The sequence below is a fragment of the Schistocerca piceifrons genome, chromosome 2 (genome assembly GCF_021461385.2).
Source record: "Schistocerca piceifrons isolate TAMUIC-IGC-003096 chromosome 2, iqSchPice1.1, whole genome shotgun sequence".
Classification (NCBI taxonomy): domain Eukaryota; kingdom Metazoa; phylum Arthropoda; class Insecta; order Orthoptera; family Acrididae; genus Schistocerca; species Schistocerca piceifrons.
Genome location: NC_060139.1, coordinates 803,051,801 through 803,071,464, shown reverse-complemented (window position 1 = coordinate 803,071,464; position 19,664 = coordinate 803,051,801). Strand labels below are relative to the sequence as shown.

General features: G+C 46.4%; 1 protein-coding gene across 1 annotated transcript in view; it reads left to right on the top strand.

The window, feature by feature from the left end:
• The window catches only part of LOC124776829 (probable rRNA-processing protein EBP2 homolog), a 39,687-nt gene extending 20,447 nt beyond the window's left edge, over positions 1-19,240 (top strand). The window contains exons 5-6 of the mRNA XM_047251988.1: positions 15,679-15,938; positions 18,942-19,240. Coding sequence (XP_047107944.1) covers positions 15,679-15,938; positions 18,942-19,134 — 453 coding nt within the window. The 3' untranslated portion in view covers positions 19,135-19,240. The remainder of the gene's footprint in view (positions 1-15,678; positions 15,939-18,941) is intronic.
• Positions 19,241-19,664: the final 424 nt, after the last annotated feature.

The following is a 19,664-nucleotide window of genomic DNA, read 5'->3' as shown; positions in this document are numbered from 1 at the left end:
GGGGCCCCAGCCGTTGCAGCCCTTTTTCCCTTCTGTGCTGCATGTCCATCCTCTTGCTGTTCTTTTTCCCCTCCCTTCAGGAACATGTCTGGGGTATTATTGGGAATGTTCTGCAGTCTGTTGCTCACTTGTGAACAGTCTCAACTTTCATTTTGGCTCATTTTTCATTTCTTTGTTTCCCTTCTCCTCTCGTTCCTCCGCTTTGGCATTTGAGGATCCTCTTTTTTTTTCTTCTTCCTCCTTGTGTGTTCCTGAAGGCAGGCCCATGCGTCTGATGCTTAAAAGGTGACTGGGTAACGCATAATTTCCAGCCCTGGGTCGACAGGTAGGGTTCGCCTGTACCCCCTGGTACAGGCCAGGCCCAGGAAGGGGTGATTGCCTGAGCTGTAACCTTCCCAGGTTGCCCATTGGTCCCTCCATCAGGTTTTCGGGAGATGTGACCTGAGGTGTGAACAATCACCTGAGGCAGGTATGCCCCCTTGTGAAGGGAAAGGAGCATGCCAATGGAGACGCTGACAATCGTGGGCAATTTCCTCGCGATGAGTCACTCATCCTCTGCATCAACGTCGACAAAACGTAAACGTAATGAGGCTACTGATTCGAAGACCCTTCCCACTGCACCACTGTTCCTTGTGGTATCACGTACTGAGGACGGTCAGTCCTTTGCCATGGTCAATCCGTTTATTGTTCAGAAAGGTGTTGATGCCATTGCTGGTCCTGTGAAATCCTGGCAAGAGACAGCTTCTGATGCTCAAGCACAACTACTACTTGCTGCCTCATTTCTCCACTGCTACCCTGTTTGTTTCGAGGCATGTACAACTTTGAATTCTGCCTGTGGTGTAATTTACACCCGGCTGCTTGACGGTCTAACCGAGGCTGAAATACAGTCTTACCTCTCTGATCAGGGTGTCATTGCCGTACATCGTGTAATGAAAAAGGTCGATTCCTCCTTGGTGCCCACCCGCAATCTATCCCTCGCCTTTGGTAGGGTAGTGTTGCCATTCAAGATTAAAGCAGACTACAAAATCATTACAGTCCGGCCATAAATTCTGATTCCGATGCGCTGTTACCAGTGTCATCGGTTCAATCACACTAGAATGTCTTGTCAACACTTGGCCAAATGTGTAACCTGTGGCAGGGATGCACATGAGGGCAAATGTTCAAGAGATTCGGGTAAAGAAAAAAGTGCCTTACCCTAGCTCACAAGTTACTGGCTAGTCGCAAACCCTGTGTTCTCCCTTGTGGCAGTTATAATTCAGTTCTTGTTACCCCTCGCTCCACGAGGGATGTGGCTACACAGACATGTGATCTCAAATTTGGCTCTGAGGTTGTGAAGTCTCCCAGTGTCAAGGTAGCATTGCTCTCCCCCCGTCCCGCTGTGCAACAAACTGTCAAACTCTCACCTAAAGCGGCGAAGCTACCCACTACACAATCGGCAGGCAGGAAAGGCCAGAAGGAGTACTCCAGAGAAGACTTCCTCTGTCCCCAACTTGAAGATCCTGCTCGACAGTGTTGCCACGTGGTCACTTAGCCCGGCCAGCCTCTGTCTCACCCGGTGCGCACCACCAACCGTTTTTCAGCGTTGGATTCCACCGATCGACCGCACAAGCATGCCGATGCTTCTGTGGACCCCATGGAGCAGGATCCTCCTATTTCTGTGCCCTGTAGTAGCAATTCTCCACCAGCTGTCTGTCGGCAGACACTGAGTTGATTCCCCTACATTTCTTGCTCCTCATGACTGCCCTCCAATGGTATGTTCGCGGCCTTCAGTCCCACATAGAGGATTTACGGCTGCTTCTAGCATTGCAGCATCCCCTTGTACTCTGCCTTCAGGAAATGAAATTGCACCCTCAAGACCGCTTTGAGCTTCCACATTACTTACCAATTCATTTTGACCTTCCCCCTGAGGTTGGCAGCCCATCTCATGGGGGCGTCATGCTGCTTATCTGGGATGACCTTCATAGGCAGTACATCTCCCTGACTACTCGTCTTAAAGTTGTTGCTGTTTGCCTCTTCCTTCCCCACCTGACTTTCTCCCTTTGTACCATTTATGTACCTCCGTCCTTCAGTGTCACCAGGGCAGACTTCCTTCAGCTTATTGGGCAGCTACATCCACCATTTTTGCTACTCGGTGACTTTAATGCACACCATCCCCTTTGGAGTTCTTTCAGGACCTGCCAGAGAGGTGCCCTCTTGGCTGAGATTCTTAGCCAACTTAACCTCTTCTGCCTTAACACTGGTGCTCCCACTTTCCTTTCTGACTCCTTGCACACCTAGTCCCATTTGGACCTCTCCTTTTGCACTGCCCAGCTTGCCCATCGTCTTGAGTGGTATGTTCTTTCTGACACCTACTCGAGCGACCTTGCCCCTTGTGCTCTGCATTTGCTGAATCCTGCACCATCCACATGCGTTCCCAAATGGCAGCTTACTAAGGCTGTGACTGGCAGCATTATGCCTCTCTGGTGACCTTCGCAGAACAAGATTTCCTCAGTTGTGATGACCAGGTGGACTATCTCACAACCGTTATCCTTACTGCTGCAGAACGTTCCATTCCTCACACTTCCTCTTTACCATGTCTTGTCCCAGTCCCTTGGTGGGCTGAAGCATGCCATGAAGCAATTCGCGCATAGAGACGTGCTTTCCACAGTTTTTAACTGCCCCCCAACGCTGGAGAACTGCATTCATTGTAAACAGATGTGTGCAAAGTGTCATAGAGTTCTTCGGGATAGCAAAAGAGCTAGTTGGATTTCATTCATTAGTTCTTTTAACAGTTCCAAAACCGCCTCTGTCATGTGGGCCAACCTAAGACGGCTCTATGGAACCAAGATCCAGTTCCCCATTTCTGACCTGACAGTGCATGCCGATGTCATCGTGGTTCCTGTTGCTATCTCCAACACGTTGGGCTACCATTTTGCCTTTGTCCATCGGAAAAGAGTAGAGGAGGCTTGGGTGGTACCCTTCTCTTCTCTGAATTGTGAGTGCTACAATGCCGCCTTCACTATGAGGGAGCTAGATCATGCTACCAGTTTATCCCAGTCCTCTGCCCTAGGGCCAGATGCTATCCATATTCAAATGTTGCAGCACCTCTCTCTTGCAGGCAAGCACTTTCTGCTTAACACATACAACCGCAACTGGGCTGAGGGCACATTTCCTGGATGTTCGCGTGAAGCCACTGTCGTACCCATCCCTAAGCCCTGTAAGGACAAAAACCTTCCTTCTAGCAACCACCCCATCTCTCTTACCAGCTGCATTTGCAAGGTGATGGAACATATGATTCATGCCCGGCTGGTGTGGTGGCTCGAGTCTCGCCATTTACTCACGAATGCACAGTGTGGATTTTGAGTGCAGCATTCTGCTGTTGACCATCTTGTTACTTTGCCTACCCATGTCATGAACGGTTTTCTGTGGAAATCCCAGACTGTGGCCGTGTTTTTCGATTTGGAGAAGGCCTACGACACCTGCTGGAGAACTGGTATCCTCCGTACTCAATACACTTGGTGCTTCCGTGGGCACTTGCCCTTACAAGATAGTTTTCAAGGTGCGTGTGGGTTCAGCCTTGTTGGACACCTTTATTCAGGAAAATTAGTTTTGGATCTCCATTTTTGTATGGTGTTTTTTTTTAGCCCTTTTTCCATGTGCCTTGTTTAGATGTCTCCTATTATGTCCATTGGGACTGACATATAGTCGTTTCCCTTGTCTCTGTGTTTGCATTCTATAGTTTTGACTTGGGCACTTATGACCTCAATTGTTTTTTGCGCCCTAAAATGAAACAAAACAAAACAAACTCTGATGCTGTTCTGTTGTTTGTTCCAACACTCTTATGGAAGATTCAGGATGCTATTGTTTTTTACAGATCTCCAAGTCTGTTGATCACATGGGGGTATCCCTTCACATCTTCTGTTGGCATGGACACCATCTCTTTCCTGCCGCTTGTGGGATATTTACTGTGGAACTGATGTACATTTGCCATACCCTCTGCTTTATTAATTGGTCCTCCCTCACCCAAGTTTTGTTATGTATGGTTCGGTGAGTAGCCTTCAGGCTATTGCCCTGTGTTTTCCTTGCCATCCCTTGGTCTCTACCAACCACAACCATCTTGCCAGTCTTGACTATACTGCTTTTTTGGTTGATTTCCTTTGGGTTTCCAGTCATGTGGATATCCTGGGTAATGAGCCCCCACCCCCGTTGCGCAACAACAGCTGAGTTTTTCTGCAGCACGGTCCTAGTAAAACTAGGGACCGTGTTGCCCAGGCCATTTGAATCGCACGCCACAGCCTCGCTCAGCGGCTAAGTCCCGTTCAAGGTCACCCGCCTTACACACAGCATATGGTGAACGCACACAGCGTTTAAAAAAAAAATCTCACGGGATAGATAAGGATGGTTCTCTTTATTAGGAATGGTAATACAAAGTAATATCTCCTTGTACAACAATATATTTAGTTAACACACCAGACATTTTGCACCAAACATTTAACTTATCATCTGCATTAATCCTCCTGCGATTCCTTGTGTAGAGTGAAAATGGTTTGTCTGTTGTAACAACACATGTTCCATAATCCCTGCTGGGTACAACTCCAACTGCAAAAGTGCGATAAGAAATAATGTCTCTCTCATTGTAGGCCTCCAATCCTTGTAAGGGTTTATCAGTACCTCTCAAAATAGCAATTGTTAACCATGAATTGCCACTAACTACTTCTGTTGTAGTACAAGAAAACTGAATCTTGCAACCAACAAAAGTAATAGGTCCTTGCAATAGCTCCTGTTGTCCAGTTTCATTAGGTGTAATTGAAAATGTATCCACTGTCTTGTACACTGGCAAACTGCTCCTCCTCATGTATCTTCTGCGTTGGTACGGCATGGCGATGTGTAGCGTGCGGCTGCCTCGAGTCGAATGAGCCTGCAGCTGCCTCAGGACCAGATGATGCCACTGATAAGACGTCACGCGGCAGTTATCAGCGCCGTTGCGCAACAACAGCTGAGTTTTTCTGGAACACGGTCCTAGTAAAACTAGGGACCGTGTTGCCCAGGCCATTTGAATCGCGCGCCACAGCCTCGCTCAGCGGCCAAGTCCCGTTCAAGGTCACCCGCCTTACACACAGCATACGGTGAACGCACACAGCCCCCCCCCCCCCTCCCCCGTAACTCTCCTTGCCCCCTCTGGGGCTAGATTTTCAGCATCACATCAGATTCGATTTTGGTCAGTCATGGGCAACCTGTTTGTGGGGGGGGGGGGGGGGGTGTAGTAAACCCCGTTCAGTAAAATTGGTACAGTTAAGGAGACTCCCACCATGTGGCATTCTTCCCCTTCCTTTCTTTGCAGGAATCTACCATCCTCTGCAGTCTTTGTATTGGCCATACCAAGTTGATCCATCCCCCCAGGGGGTCCACAACTCTTTCGTGGATACGTGCGTGGCGAGCACGGGGCCCCGAGCCATTGCAGCCTTCTTTCTCTCCCGGGCTGCATTTCCTTTCCCTTCCCCTCCTTTCCCCTCCATACCCCTTTCCCCTCGCCCTCTCCTCCCCCTCTATTGGTGTCCTTGCTTATGTTGGCCCCCGCTATCCTCCTGGTTCTGTTGGTTTTACACTCTGGCTTTGTTGCGTAATCATCTCCTCCTTTTGGCATTCCTTGGTCCCCCTCTGGGGTTTGACCTCCATTCCAAAATTTCTCTTCCGTAGTGTGAGCCATTTGGGGAAGAGCACCTTACCTAGTGTCTCCGACGTGTGCCCTCCTAGTATATTCCACCTTTCTTCTACGTCGTTGTCTGATGCTAGGGTGCATAGCCAGCACGGTAGCCAGCCCGTGTGGTGGGGTCGCTATGTACCCTTTTGGTTGAGCCCCCTGAACACACAGGGATCACACTTCTGATACCTGAGCTGTGACCTCCTCATGCATGCCTTGGAGTGGTTGCTCGTCATCCTGGAGCATCGGAACTCCCGGCAATGGCCGCCGTGCCAGACGGCCCTTGCTGTGGCTGGGTGGCGCCCGTGAGGAGAGCCCCTGATCGGAGTGGGTGGTATCAGGGCGGACGCTATGCAGATGAAACGCATAAGGGTCCAAACCTCTGGCCGCTCTTCTGCGGCCGTCTCTCTGCGTGGTACTGATTCCTCAAGTGCTGCTTCTCTTGCCCCTTCGGCCTTCCCTTCCGTGGCTACCCCCTGGGAGGAGGGTCAGGCCCGTCGTCTAGGGGCAAAACCTTTCCCCCGTTATCTAGTTTGCACCAGGACTGATGGAGATACTTTCACCAGTGTCAAACCTTTATTCTTTGTGGAACACATTGAAGACAAGTTCGGCGAAGTGGACTCCCTGAGCAAGATGCGGTCGGGTTCGTTACTGATAAAAACTGCTTCGGCTGCCCAATCTGCGGCCCTTCGTGCCTGTACCCATCTTGGCACAATTCCCGTGTCCATTACCCCTCACCAGTCTCTAAATATGGTACAAGGTGTGATTTTTCACAGAGACCTCATCCTTCAAACTGATGAGGAACTTCGGGACAATCTCGGACGGCGGGGTGTTCACTTTGTTCGGCGTGTTCAGAAGGGTCCTAAAGATAATCGTATTGATACTGGTGCCTTTATCCTGGCCTTTGAAGGGGATACCCTTCCTGAGAAAGTTAAGATTATGGTCTATCGCTGTGATGTGAAGCCGTACATCCCACCTCCTATGCGGTGTTTTAAGTGCTTGCGTTTTGGCCACATGTCTTCTCGCTGTACCCAGGACCCTCTCTGTGGTGACTGTGGACGTCCACTCCATGAGGGGAGTCCCTGTGTTCCCCCTCCTGTATGTGTAAATTGTCATGGTAGTCATTCTCCACGTTCAGCAGATTGCCCAGTCTATAAGAAAGAAAAAAAGATACAGGAGTATAAGTCTCTTGATCGTTTAAGCTACACAGAGGCCCGTAAGAAATATGCACGATTGCACCCTGTGTCCATGACATCTAGTTACGCCTTGGTTACATCTTCATCCCTTCCTCCCCCTTCCTTACCCCCATCCCGGACCCCTCTCCTTCCCCCCTCCCCTGCGGCTCCCACACCTTCTCCCCTGGGCGCTGCTCCCCCTCCCCAGCCGGAGAAGTGTCCCACTCCTTCGGCGTCTGCTGGTCAAGGGCGCCTCTCCCGGGATGCCCCTTCCCGGCACCTTCCAGGTCAAAGGTCTGCTGCAGTGCGGCGACCGCGAGAGCCGCGGTCTATCGGCCCCCAGGTCGCCCGGTCACTTTCTGTTCCTGATCTTGCTGCAGCTGGCTCCATTATGCCACACAGCCCTCCTCGAACTCAGCCTGAAAAGAAGAAGAAACATAAGTCCCGGGACAAAGAGCCTCTGGTGTCACCGGAGGTCCCTTCCCCGGCTTCACAACCGGATTCTGACCTGTCGTTTATGGATGTCGCCCCCTCCTTGTCGGTGACGGGTGGGGACCCGGCGGTATGACTGGATTTAGCGTGTTCAGCCCTCATTTAAACCATCGTTCTGTGGTTCTCCAATGGAATTGTAATGGCTACTATCGTCACCTTCCGGAATTGAAATCCCTTCTTTCGTCCTACTCAGCAGCTTGTGTGGTTCTCCAGGAATCTCATTTTACTGATGCTCACTCACCGACCCTCCGTGGGTTCCGTGTTTTCTGTCGAAATCGGGTCGGACCCTTGCGGGCTTCTGGTGGCGTTTGTACGTTGGTCCGTACAGACATTGCTAGCACGTGGATTCCTCTCCAAACTACATTGGAAGCAGTTGCTGTTAGGGTCCACTTAGACTCTGCAGTCACAGTATGCAATCTTTATCTCCCTCCTGACAGGACTCTTACACCTGCTGCCTTAACCACCCTTCTTCAGCAACTTCCTCCTCCCTTCCTCCTCCTTGGGGATTTTAATGCTCATCATCCTTTGTGGGGCAGTGCCTTTCCATCTAGACGAGGTCTTCTTATCGACCAATTTATTGCAGACCACGACCTGTGCCTTCTTAATGATGGCTCCCCTACTCATTTCAGTGCTGGTCATGGTACCTTTTCTGCCATTGATCTTTCTCTTTCTTCTCCCTCTCTCCTCCCTTCATTACACTGGTCGCCACACGACGACCTTTGTGATAGTGACCATTTCCCGTTGATTATCACGCTCCCTTCCCGCTCCCCGATGGAGAGGTTACCTCGTTGGTCTTTCCACCGCGCCGATTGGCCTCTATATACTGCACAGGTCGAGTTTTCTCCCTCTTTGTCGGGTTGTATTGATGACGTCCTACGTGACGTGTCTGACGCGATTGTTCGCGCTGCTAACCTTGCTGTCCCGCGCTCATCTGGACAATTTCGTCGTCGGCAAGTCCCGTGGTGGAGTACGGCCATTGCCATTGCCATCCGTGATCGCCGTCGAGCTTTGCAACACTTTAAGAGGCACCCATCTGTAGCCAGCCTTTCTACCTTTAAGCGCCTTCGCGCTAAAGCCCGTTATTTAATCAAACAGAGCAAGCGGATATGTTGGGAATGATTCGTTTCTTCCCTTGGTTCCACTGTCCCTCTGTCACGGGTATGGGCTACACTTCGCTCTCTCCAAGGTTGCCATCGGCAGTCCACCCTCCCAGGCCTTCACCTCCCAGATGGCATTTGTACGGACCCATTAGTTCTTGCAGAACATCTTGCGACCCATTTTGCAGTGGCATCAGCGTCGGCCTCCTATCCAGCTGCTTTCCTTCATCAAAAACAGCAGGCTGAAGCTGTCACCTTATGTTTCACCACTTGTGAGTCAGAATCTTACAACGAACCTTTCACTGAATGGGAATTTCTTTCTGCTCTATCTGCTTCTCATGATACGGCTCCTGGCCCAGATTCCATTCATAACCAGCTGCTTCAACATCTCAGTGCTCCACAACGGCACCATCTTCTTCGGGTGTTTAACCGTATCTGGCTCCAGGGTGACTTCCCTTCTCAGTGGAAGGATAGCATTGTGGTTCCTGTCCTTAAGCCTGGTCAGAACCCCCTATCTGTTGACAGCTATCGGCCAATTAGTTTGACCAATGTTGGTTGTAAGTTACTTGAACGGCTGGTAGCCCGTCGGCTCACTTGGGTCCTCGAATCTCGGGATCTATTGTCCCCTTACCAGTGTGGCTTTCGAGAGGGACGATCTCCAATCGATCATTTACTTCGCTTGGAATCCGCAGTTCGGCAGGCTTTTTCCCAGCGCCGCCATTTGGTTGCAGTGTTTTTTGACCTTCGCAAGGCCTATGACACGGCCTGGCGCCGTCACATCTTACTTACCCTTCATCAGTGGGGTCTTCGGGGCCCACTCCCGATTTTTATCCGCCAGTTCCTGATCCATCGGTCATTCAGAGTTCGAGTTGGTACTGCTTTTAGTTCTCCACGGACCCAGGAGACGGGCATCCCACAGGGTTCTGTCTTGAGTGTCCTTCTTTTCCTCATTGCTATCGATGGACTTGTGGCCTCTGTCGGTCCCTTGGTCGCCCCTGCCCTGTATGTGGATGATTTCTGCATTTGGGTTAGTTCCTCCTCGATGCCATCTGCAGAACGGCAGCTCCAGGTGGCTATACGGCGTGCCTCTGCATGGACCCTCTCCCACGGGTTTCAATTCTCTCCTTTAAAATCGCGGGTGGTCCACTTCTGTCGCCGTACTACGGTCCACCCTGATCCAGAGCTCTATCTCGCTGCACAAAGATTGCCTGTGGTTCCACAGTTTCGTTTCCTAGGTCTTCTTTTCGACAACAAGCTCACTTGGCTGCCCCATATCAGACTCCTGAAGGTAGGATGTTTCCGTAAACTCAATGTCCTTCGCTTCCTTGCCCACTCCTCCTGGGGTGCGGACCGTTCCCTCCTCCTCCGTCTTTATCGTGCTCTAGTTCTGTCACGTTTGGACTATGGTTGTCAAGTTTATGGTTCAGCTGCTCCTTCCACGCTGCACGTGCTGGATCCAGTCCACCATCGTGGTATCCGTTTGGCCACCGGTGCCTTCCCTACTAGCCCTGTTGATAGTCTCCTGGTTGAAGCTGGGATCCCCCCCCTTTCTGTTCGGCGGTCCCAGCTTCTGGTGTCTTATGCCCTTACTATCCGTTCTTCTCCCGCTCATCCTTCCTATTCTATCCTATTCCCAGACCATGGACGTCGCCCGCCTGACTCCCGCCCTCGGGCGGGTTTACTGGTTGGGCTGCGCCTTGCGTCTCTTACCCGTGATTTTCGGCTTCCTTCTTTGTCCTGTCTTCCTCGCTCCCTCCCCTCCACCCCTCCTTGGTTAGTTCCTCGGCCTCGACTTCGGATGGATCTCCGCCGCGGACCGAAAGATTCCATCCCCCCGGTGGTGTTCCGTACCTTTTTCCGCCAAATTTTATGGGAGTTTCGGGATGCTGTTATTTTTTACACTGATGGCTCTAAATCTGCTGATCATGTTGGGTATGCCTTCACGTCCTCTGTTGGAACGGAAAATCATCTGCTGCCACCCACATGTGGGGTGTTTACTGCGGAATTGATGGCAATTTCCCGGGCCCTTACCTTTATTAAACAATCCCAACACAACCGCGTTTTGTTATGTACGGACTCGATGAGTGGCCTTCTTGCTATTGACCGGTGTTTTTCGCGCCATCCCTTGGTCTCTGCCATCCATGACCATCTCGCTGATCTTCACCGTGCTGCTTGTTCCATTGACTTCTTATGGGTCCCGGGCCATGTGGGTATCCCGGGTAATGAGCTCGCTGATCGTTTGGCTGGGGGAGCAGTTACTTACCCCCCGTTTTCCGTAACCCCTCCTGCAGCGGATTTACGGCTTCACATCAAATCCCACTTTGCACAGTCATGGGCCAATTCTTGGGAGGCTACTCCACTGTCTAATAAACTTCGTGCCATTAAGGTGAATACAGGCCCACGGCGTTCTTCCTTTAGCCTCTCCCGCAAGGACTCGACCACACTGTGTCGTCTCCGCATTGGCCATACCAGGCTGACCCATGGTTTCCTTTTGCGTGATGAGCCACCCCCGCTATGTGGTTGTGGAGCCTTCCAGTCAGTGGCCCACATTTTGGTTGAATGCCCCCTTCTTTTGGCTCTGCGTGCTAAGTACAGACTCCCCCACACTTTACCTTTGATGTTGGCTGACGATTCCCGGATGGTCTCTCTGGTTCTAGGTTTCCTCCGGGAGAGTGGTTTTTATTCTCAGTTTTAAAGTTTTTAATCTCCCTCTGGTGTTGGGGCAGGGCGGTGAGTGTTTGGGTGTCTCCCACTGTAGGCAGTGTTCAGAGATTCCCGATTCACCTCCCTGACCGGAATCCTCTTTTCTTTCCCTTTTACTCTGTTTTTACCCCTTCTTTTTAAGGCTTGGTTAGTTTTTCTATTCCCATACGTACTTTCTGCATTATAGCAGTTGTACCTTTTAAGTCACAGGTGGTCTTGCCTATGCTGTTTCAGCATAGTGTTGGGTTCGTTCTCTTGCCAACTTCCCTCATTTGTTTTTACTAATGACATCGTGACTGACCTTTTATGTTTCCCCTTTATCCGTTTTATTTTTCTGACTATACTGAGATGTCCCGTTAGCAGAATGGAGTCTATTTGAAACAAGGGACTGATGACCTTGCTGTTTGGTCCCTTTAACCTCAAACAACCAACCAACCAACCAAGTTGATCCATGGTTTTTTACTCCGTAGTCAGCTGTGAGCCGCCCCTCCCTGCCTCCCTCTGTTGCTGTGCCCCCACCCTCCCCTGATGGTGATCTATATTTTGCTGGACTGTCCCTGCCTTTTGGCCCTTCGCACTAAATACATCCTCCCACTCTCTTTGTCACAGGTGTTAGCAGACAACCCTAGCAAGGTTATGTCAGTCTTACAGTTTTCTCCATGAAAGTGGTTTGTCCTCCCAGATTTAAGTACCTGAATGTCCTTCCAGAATTGGAGCCCCACAGTTAGCATTGGTGTTGGTTTGGGAGGCCTTTTTCCTTACCTTCGCACTGACGACCCTCATCCCCTTTTTTGAATGTTTTGTGTGGTCTTTTGTGCTGTTTTTTCTCCTTTTTCTTGTATCTTCTTCCCATGGTGTCGTCCCTGTTGTGTCGTGCTTGTGATATGATGGGGGGATATGGATGGGTCAGCAGTAGTGCCGGTGCCCCCAGCACTGCCCCCCTCCCCCCAGTCTCCTTTTCTTTATACCTCCTGCTGCCTTGACTCCTTTTGCCTCTTTGCCCATTTTCCATTCCCATTGAGTGAGCTGTGCTGTTTGCGATGTTTTTGCTACTTCGAATAGTGTGGCCAATGACCGTGCTATTTGCACCCCTCTTCCCCCATTGTCCCAACCAACCAATCACCCAATGGATTGCTTAATGTCATAGCAAGTAATTAATACGATGTGCACACCTTTAGTGATTGTAAAGCAGCTGTCCGGTCAGATTCAGGTCTGTGGCAATTTCAAGGTCACTATTAATGCAGTTGCAGTCATAGAAACTTATCCCATGCTTTGCCAGAGAACTTGCTCACAAAGTTGGTAGGAGTCACTTCTTTTCGAAAATAAACTTGGCCTAAGCCTACCTTTAAATTCCGTTGGATGATGCATCAAAACAGTTAGTTGTGGTTAATATGCCTTTCAGCCTCTGTTAGTATCAACAGCTGATGTTTTGGGTAGCTAGTGTGCCAGTGTTTCTTAGACCAGGTTAGAGAGAAGTGTTCCTCATTGCATTAACTATCTTGATATCGGCACGACATGTACTATCATGGAGAATCTCCTGTTTAACCTACATTCGTTATTTACGGGTGTACAGGCTGTGGGCCTCAAATGTAATCTCACAAAGTCTTTACTTGTCCAGCCTTCCATTGTATATATGGATCATGAAATGTTCTGGCAAGGCATGCGCCCAGTGGAACATTATTTCACTCCATTATGGCTTTGCTTTGTCCATCTAATGTACATGAACTTCGGGCATTACTTAACAAGTGGCATACTATAGCAAGTTTATTACAAGAGTGGTTTCTATGTCTCACCACTTGCATCTGCTATTTCAGAAAAATGCTCCTTTTGTTTGGTCTGCACTCTATGAGGATGCTTTTGTGCAGATGAAGGATCGTCTTCGCTCAGTGCAACATTTCAACCTGGCAAATGTCTGGTAGTTGCCACGGACGCATCCCAGTATGGGCTGGGGCAGTCCTGGCCCATCACTGTTCGGATGGTCTGAACAGCCTGTTGCCTTTGTGTCAGAAACACTCACCTCAGCTCAGCAACATTATTCTCAGGTGGAAAAAGAAGCTGCTGCTATTGTCTGTGCCTTAAAAAATTAATTTAATTATTGCCCATAAGCCCTTGGTTTCCCTTTTTAGCCTGGCTGCATCCATACTGGACAAAGCCATACATAGTCTTCAGTGTTGGTCTCTGTTCTTGCCCCCTTACAATTATGGAATCAATTTTCATCCCATATTGCAACATGTGAATGCGGATGCTTTGTCCTGGCTTCTCACAGGCCCTGACCCCTTGTTTGACCAGTAGTATCTGCTTTGTTTTCCACTAGATATGGAGATGAGGTACACGGCAGACAGTCAAGTCGGGCATTGAACCACCTACGGAATTTTTATGAATTGCACCATTGCACTCCCTGTTGGATGGTATTATTCTCCTGTCAACAGAAGGGTTTATTTTTTGTGTTGTACTTCTAGTGACTATGGTGGCAGGAGATCATCTGCTTATTAAATCAGGGTCGCTGGGGGCCTCTTGCACAAAACATTGGCACACCGACAAGCGTTTTGGCTGGGCATTAGTTAGGAGGTGGAACACCTTGTCGCAGCCAACTGCAAGTGTTCATGTCAGAAGACGCTACCATGCACAGCTTTTTTGCCATAGCTCGCGAGTCAACGTTGATTTTGGTGGTCCTCTGTAGACACTTCCTGGTTGTAAGCAGATGTTGCTTTTTTTCATTTTCCTTATTTCATTCATTGTTCGTCTGTGGCAGCAGACATGACTGTCATGTCCCTGTTGAGGAAAGTCTCCACATAACGCTTGCCTTGCACCCAGATTTCAGACAGTAGATTCGAAAGACTAGGCCGAATGCCTTTCTGAATGTTCAAGAAACAGATGTGCAAATATGTAGAAAATTTCCCAGGTAGGAAGTTCTTACAGAATGAAAGCCAATTGGAGCCAAGAGTCCCAGTGAGTTTCTGCATGGCCTTCAGCAGTGGACACTGTGCAACGTCTCGCTGCTGGGCAGACGTTCCCAAACAGCCCTGGTTTTGTCAACTTTTGCGTGTGGCGCACCAGTATGGGCCAGGGTGTATGGATGGCACCGTCACTGGATTCCAGCCATTATCTACAGCCGTAGATTGACTCTTGGCACACCAACGGAACCAGTTGCGCCCCAGAATGGGCGCAAGGCCCTCTCCTCGGGCCGTAGGCCTGTTGCCTAATTCTTTGTCTGCCCCGTCCACTCCTGGTGTCAAGCAGGTGTGGTCGTACCCACCCGCCAAGGGTTTTGTCAGCACCGATGGCTTCCTGCAGCCACTGAACTGAACAGATACGACCCTCAGTGAGGATGGAAACCGGGTCTCCATTGCCAGAGCCTCTCCTCTCTGTTCCGTCATCTTCACTGCTTGTACCAGCATCACTCATCATAGACCCTTACATCGAGATGGCTCCCATCCCCATCGCTGGTCCTGTTCACTGGTTGCCCCAGGGTTTGCGGGCAGCAGGGTTGTGTTCGTAATAGTTTCATCTGTGTGTGCTGGTCTGAGTGGATTGGTAACTTCTTGCACTTTTTGGCTGCCACACCAGGCACAGCTGTGAACGCCATGGATGTCTCTTCAGTCACAGCATCATGGATGGCACCACTTGGTCTTTCTCTCCACAAAGAAGTAGGAGTATAGTAACCTGGCAGTTACTATACTTACTGATCACAGTGGACGAAGTTGGACCACTATGGGAAGCATAGTGTGTATTGACATTCAAACGACATGCCCGCAACTACTTGTGATGTCCGCCAGTGGCAGCCAGGTCCCTGACTGCTGTCATAAAGTCCACCATGCATGTGCAGCACCACACCTCTGACAGCTGATGTGGGTAGCATCTTTATAAGGGCGTATTCAGGTCTCCAGGCCCTCAGTTGCTAAGTGGCAGCTGGCAGAACTGGCCACAGGATTGCTCAGACACTACAGAAATGCTTATGTACCATGTACTGCCACAGTAGTCTTGTCTGTGCATATGCTTTTCACAATTATGTTTCCTTCATACACATACCCAATGACAAGTTATTATTAGGTTAATCATTAAATTCTCATTTACTGTTTGTCACTAAAAGTGAGGTTTTCCTAATTTATTATTATTATTATTATTATTATTATTATTATTATTATTATGATTCTGCTCTCCTGGCTCTTGTTTAAAGTCCATATAAGCTATGTATTCATGAATATTGTCATGAAACTGACAGTTTGATAGCTTCTTACATCAGCCCTTGTAAAGGTTGGCTTCTTGTTTATGTCTCTCCACAAAAGACATTCATACTTAGTTGAGATGTAACTCATCATCATTAATAGTCCATTTTATTATTTAAATTGTAGCATGGCATCTTAGCAAGCCTGTAAATAACTTCCAGTTTTTTCTACTACATTATTTTATGGTTTTTCACTATGACTGCCTACTGATGGAAATGTTTAAGTTTTCTTGTTACTTGTTTCACACAGCTTGAAAATTTAATAGGAATAAAGAATGATATCTCAGTCCTGCCTTCCTGTTACAGGTTCGGGAACATCTTCAGAAAAAACAACATGCTGCTGAACGCAGTGAGAAAGTTCGCCAAATACGACAAATGCGTAAAATGCAGAAACAAATTCAAGTGCAGAGTAAACTAAAGAGAGCCAGTGAAAAGAAAGAAATGTTGGAGGAAGTAAAGAAATTTCGCAAGAAGGTGCGGCAGGATCTTGACTTTTTGGATGACAAAAAGCCACAACAGAGAAAGTTGAATGCTCAAGGGTCTAAGTTCGATGGCAAAAATAAATGGTAAGGTTTTTTGTTATTAAAGTAGTTATAATATTTTAAACAATAAAATGTTGTAAAGAGAAGAGAGAGTTGCATTATGTTAGATATGTAGTGGATCTTTTGTTTGATCTTGAATTTGAATGCAATTCATCCACACATCAATGCAGATAAGTGCTATGTTTCGCATGATGTGTATTAAGTACTGCAGCTGCTGTTCCATGCATCTTCCGAACAGTATGCTATCATCCATTATGGTGTTGATTCATTATGTCACAACTATTTGGTACTTAATCCTGTTGAAAGTAATCATTGGTGTTAATTAACTTTCATACTTGCACTTAATTGTTTACTCCTGGCTCTGTTCCTAACTAATAATTACTTCACAGGAATTCCCCTGGTCGTGCGTGCACTTTCTGCTCAGAATACCCCCAAATGGGGTTTCATTGTGCCTCTGAAAAAGAATAATATTTCAACATGTAATAAGAAGTCTCTTCCTCAAAGTATTTGTCCTAAATGCAGTCTTTTACAGAAGACAACATGACAATAGTCTGTTAAGACAATAAGAGAATAAAAGTTTTTTGAAATATTGTGGAGAGCTGCATCAAACCAGTCTTCAGACTGAGGTCAACAACAACAGAAATTTCACCCCAGCCATTGGAAATATTTATTAAATGCAGGAATTTATTAAAAACAGATTTGTTGTTACTGGGTTTTACTGCAAGTCAAAAGTTGAAAAAGACATGCACACTGTGAAATCCAAAGCTGACTTTAAAATCTATGCCTCAGTATCAGTATTAATGTTGACATGCTTGAACTCAGCTGAATGCTTGAGAATACAACTTTCGAACCTTCATTTCATGCTGTGTTAGGCCACATACTATTTCACAGGCTCCAGATTTTGCAAATAATTTGTACTTGTTTGAACTATGTGATCATGTTGGATACGTGTACTAATATTACATACGGACCGAAAGATTCTTAGGGAGAAATATACATTGTGTCTGAACGGCTTGCCGAAAGGAAAGTGATTGCACTCCTCTTCGTACCTGTGGTTATCTGCTGTATCTATTTTCAGTAGGTTAAAACTGGACAGCAGTTTGCTCTTCCCTAGTTGCTCATACAGAAAAACCTACTGCCTGGTTATTGATACAGCCACACTGTTTCATACGTGATGAATGCACAAGTCTCTCATAGCTATGCAGACCAGAACTATGTAATTCATATATTTTTAATGACAGTCTTCTAATTTGGTAACAGTTTACATTTGTTTTCTGTTTTCATGTAGTAGAGTAAGTAATAATTAATATTGAAGAGTAGCTTCACATATTTGTATAAATAAATTACCAACAAAATGCCAGTTTGGTTTTCAGAAAGGCTTGTCAACAGAAGATGTTACATATGCGTTTGTTGATCAAATATTAAATGCACTGAATAACCAAACATCACCAGTTGGAATTTTCTGTGATCTCTCAAAGACTTTTGATCATGTAAATCGTGGAATTCTTCTAGACAAACTTAAGCATTATGGTATGAGTGGGACAGTACACAAATGGTTTAATTCATATGTAACTGGAAGAGTACAGAAGGCTGAAATAAACAGTTTACATATGTGCAAAAATCAACAGATTTCCCAAACTGGAGAGGTATCAACAATGGGGCCACACAAGGTTCAGTCTTGGGTCCCTTATTGTTCCTAATACACCCATGCCTATTTTCATTGACTGCTTTTGTATGGTGGCATATTTTGGGGTAATTCATCATTAAGGGAAAAAGTGTTCATTGCATAAAAGCACGTAACCAGAATAATAGCTGGAGCCCAGATAGCAATATATAGTCTCTTATGAAATTCGGTATTAATAACCCATCCCAATTCAAAAGCAATAGTAATGTGTATACCTACAACATTAGAACAAAGGTTGATCTTCACTACATTGGGTTGAATCTAACTTTGGCACAGAAATGGGTGAATAATACTGCCACAGAAATCTTTCGTCATTTACCAGTTACGCATCAAAAGTCGGACTGATAGCCAACCAACATTTAAAAACAAATTAAAAGAATTTCCGAATGACAGCTCTTACTCCTAAATAGATGAATTTTTAGATATAAATTAGTAATGTTACAAGTAAAAAATAAAATAAAAACTTGAATTACAGCACATAAAGAAACCTTTTGATAAACCAACACATTTCACATTCTTGATCTAGGGAACAAGTATTAATCTGATCTTATCTAACTATCCTGAGGCTTATTGTTTTACCAGCAATGTTTGAAGCATGATGCAGTTCTTGTGTTTTTGTCAGTTGTTTTCATTAAACCTGCATTTGTGGGAGGACTTATTTATCTGGATCATTAACTACAGATTTTAGTTTTTGCTAGAGTATTTATTTATGAGTATATTTGATGAACAACATAGGCGTGCCTTGTCAAATATGCAGCCACCATTTTGATGTTGTGTAAGAATACTGATAGCTACTGCAGTGACCTTATAAAACTGACTCTGAATCCGTTTAATATCACTATGATTGCATTTATTATTCATGGACTTTACGCACTGTACACAGTTCCATAATCATGATTCTGCAACATAGTTGGCTTGATTTCTATCACTGCGGATGGTGTAATAAAAAATTTATTGAGTATGCAATGAGCAATGCAGGTCTTTCTCACACTTTTCAACAGTCATTTTAACTTCATTACAGTTCAAACTAGATTGTGTTTATTTTTCCAAAACTTGAACAGTTTCAGTTAAAACATTAAAAATTTACTTTCTTACTACACTAGAGAGACAGTGATTTAAATTAGTAATCAACTGTGTTATCTCAAGACTGTAATTATAATGAAATGTGAGAGAGGAAGGAAAAACATATAGGAGAAACAAATAAATTAGAAGTTACGTGAATTTTTTCGTTTGCGGACCTGTAACTTTTGAGCTAAATACTGCAAAATTGAGAAACTAGAAGTAGCTGCTATTTTAAACAGTTAAATGTGACATTGTTTTACAGTAAAATTTTATTTTAACAGGGCACAAGCTAAGAAGAAATACAAGGACAAGAAATTTGGATTTGGAGGGAAGAAAAGGGGCTCGAAGATGAATACAAAAGACAGTTTTGCTGACATGTCAGAATTCCGAAAATCGAAGAAAAACAAAATGAAAAAACAGTCAAGACCTGGGAAAAGTAAAAGGATAAAACAGAAAGCTCGTAGAAAGAACTGAAAATGCTGTTACAGCAACTGACTGCAATTAAATATTAAGTTTTTTGTGGGTATTTAAGCTGTGACTAGGACAGTTTGATAAGTAAAGTGATTATTTACATTAAAAATACATTGTTTTTGTTCCTACCATCTGCAGATCAATCCTATTGCTGTTACAGGTTGCTGAGAACAGTTTTGTGTGTGTGTGTGTGTGTGTGTGTGTGTGTGTGTGTGTGTGTGTGTGTGTGTGTGTGTGTGTGTGTGTGTGTGTGGGGGGGGGGGGTTCTTTTTTGCTTCTTTTGTTGGATTAAATTCTGGTATTAATTTCAGTGACACTTCTAATTGCATGTGTTATGCTCAGTTCTAATGTTCGTCTTTTCTACTGCTAAACAGTTTTTGTCCGCATTCATAATGTAGGAGAAAAGTCATTAACCTTAAGTGAGTGAAAATTAGACTGAACAGGGAAAGAAACTGGTATGGTCTTTTTAAAGCAGCCATCCTGGTATTTGCCTCACAATACTTTGAAGAAAACTTGGGCAACCCAGATCAGGA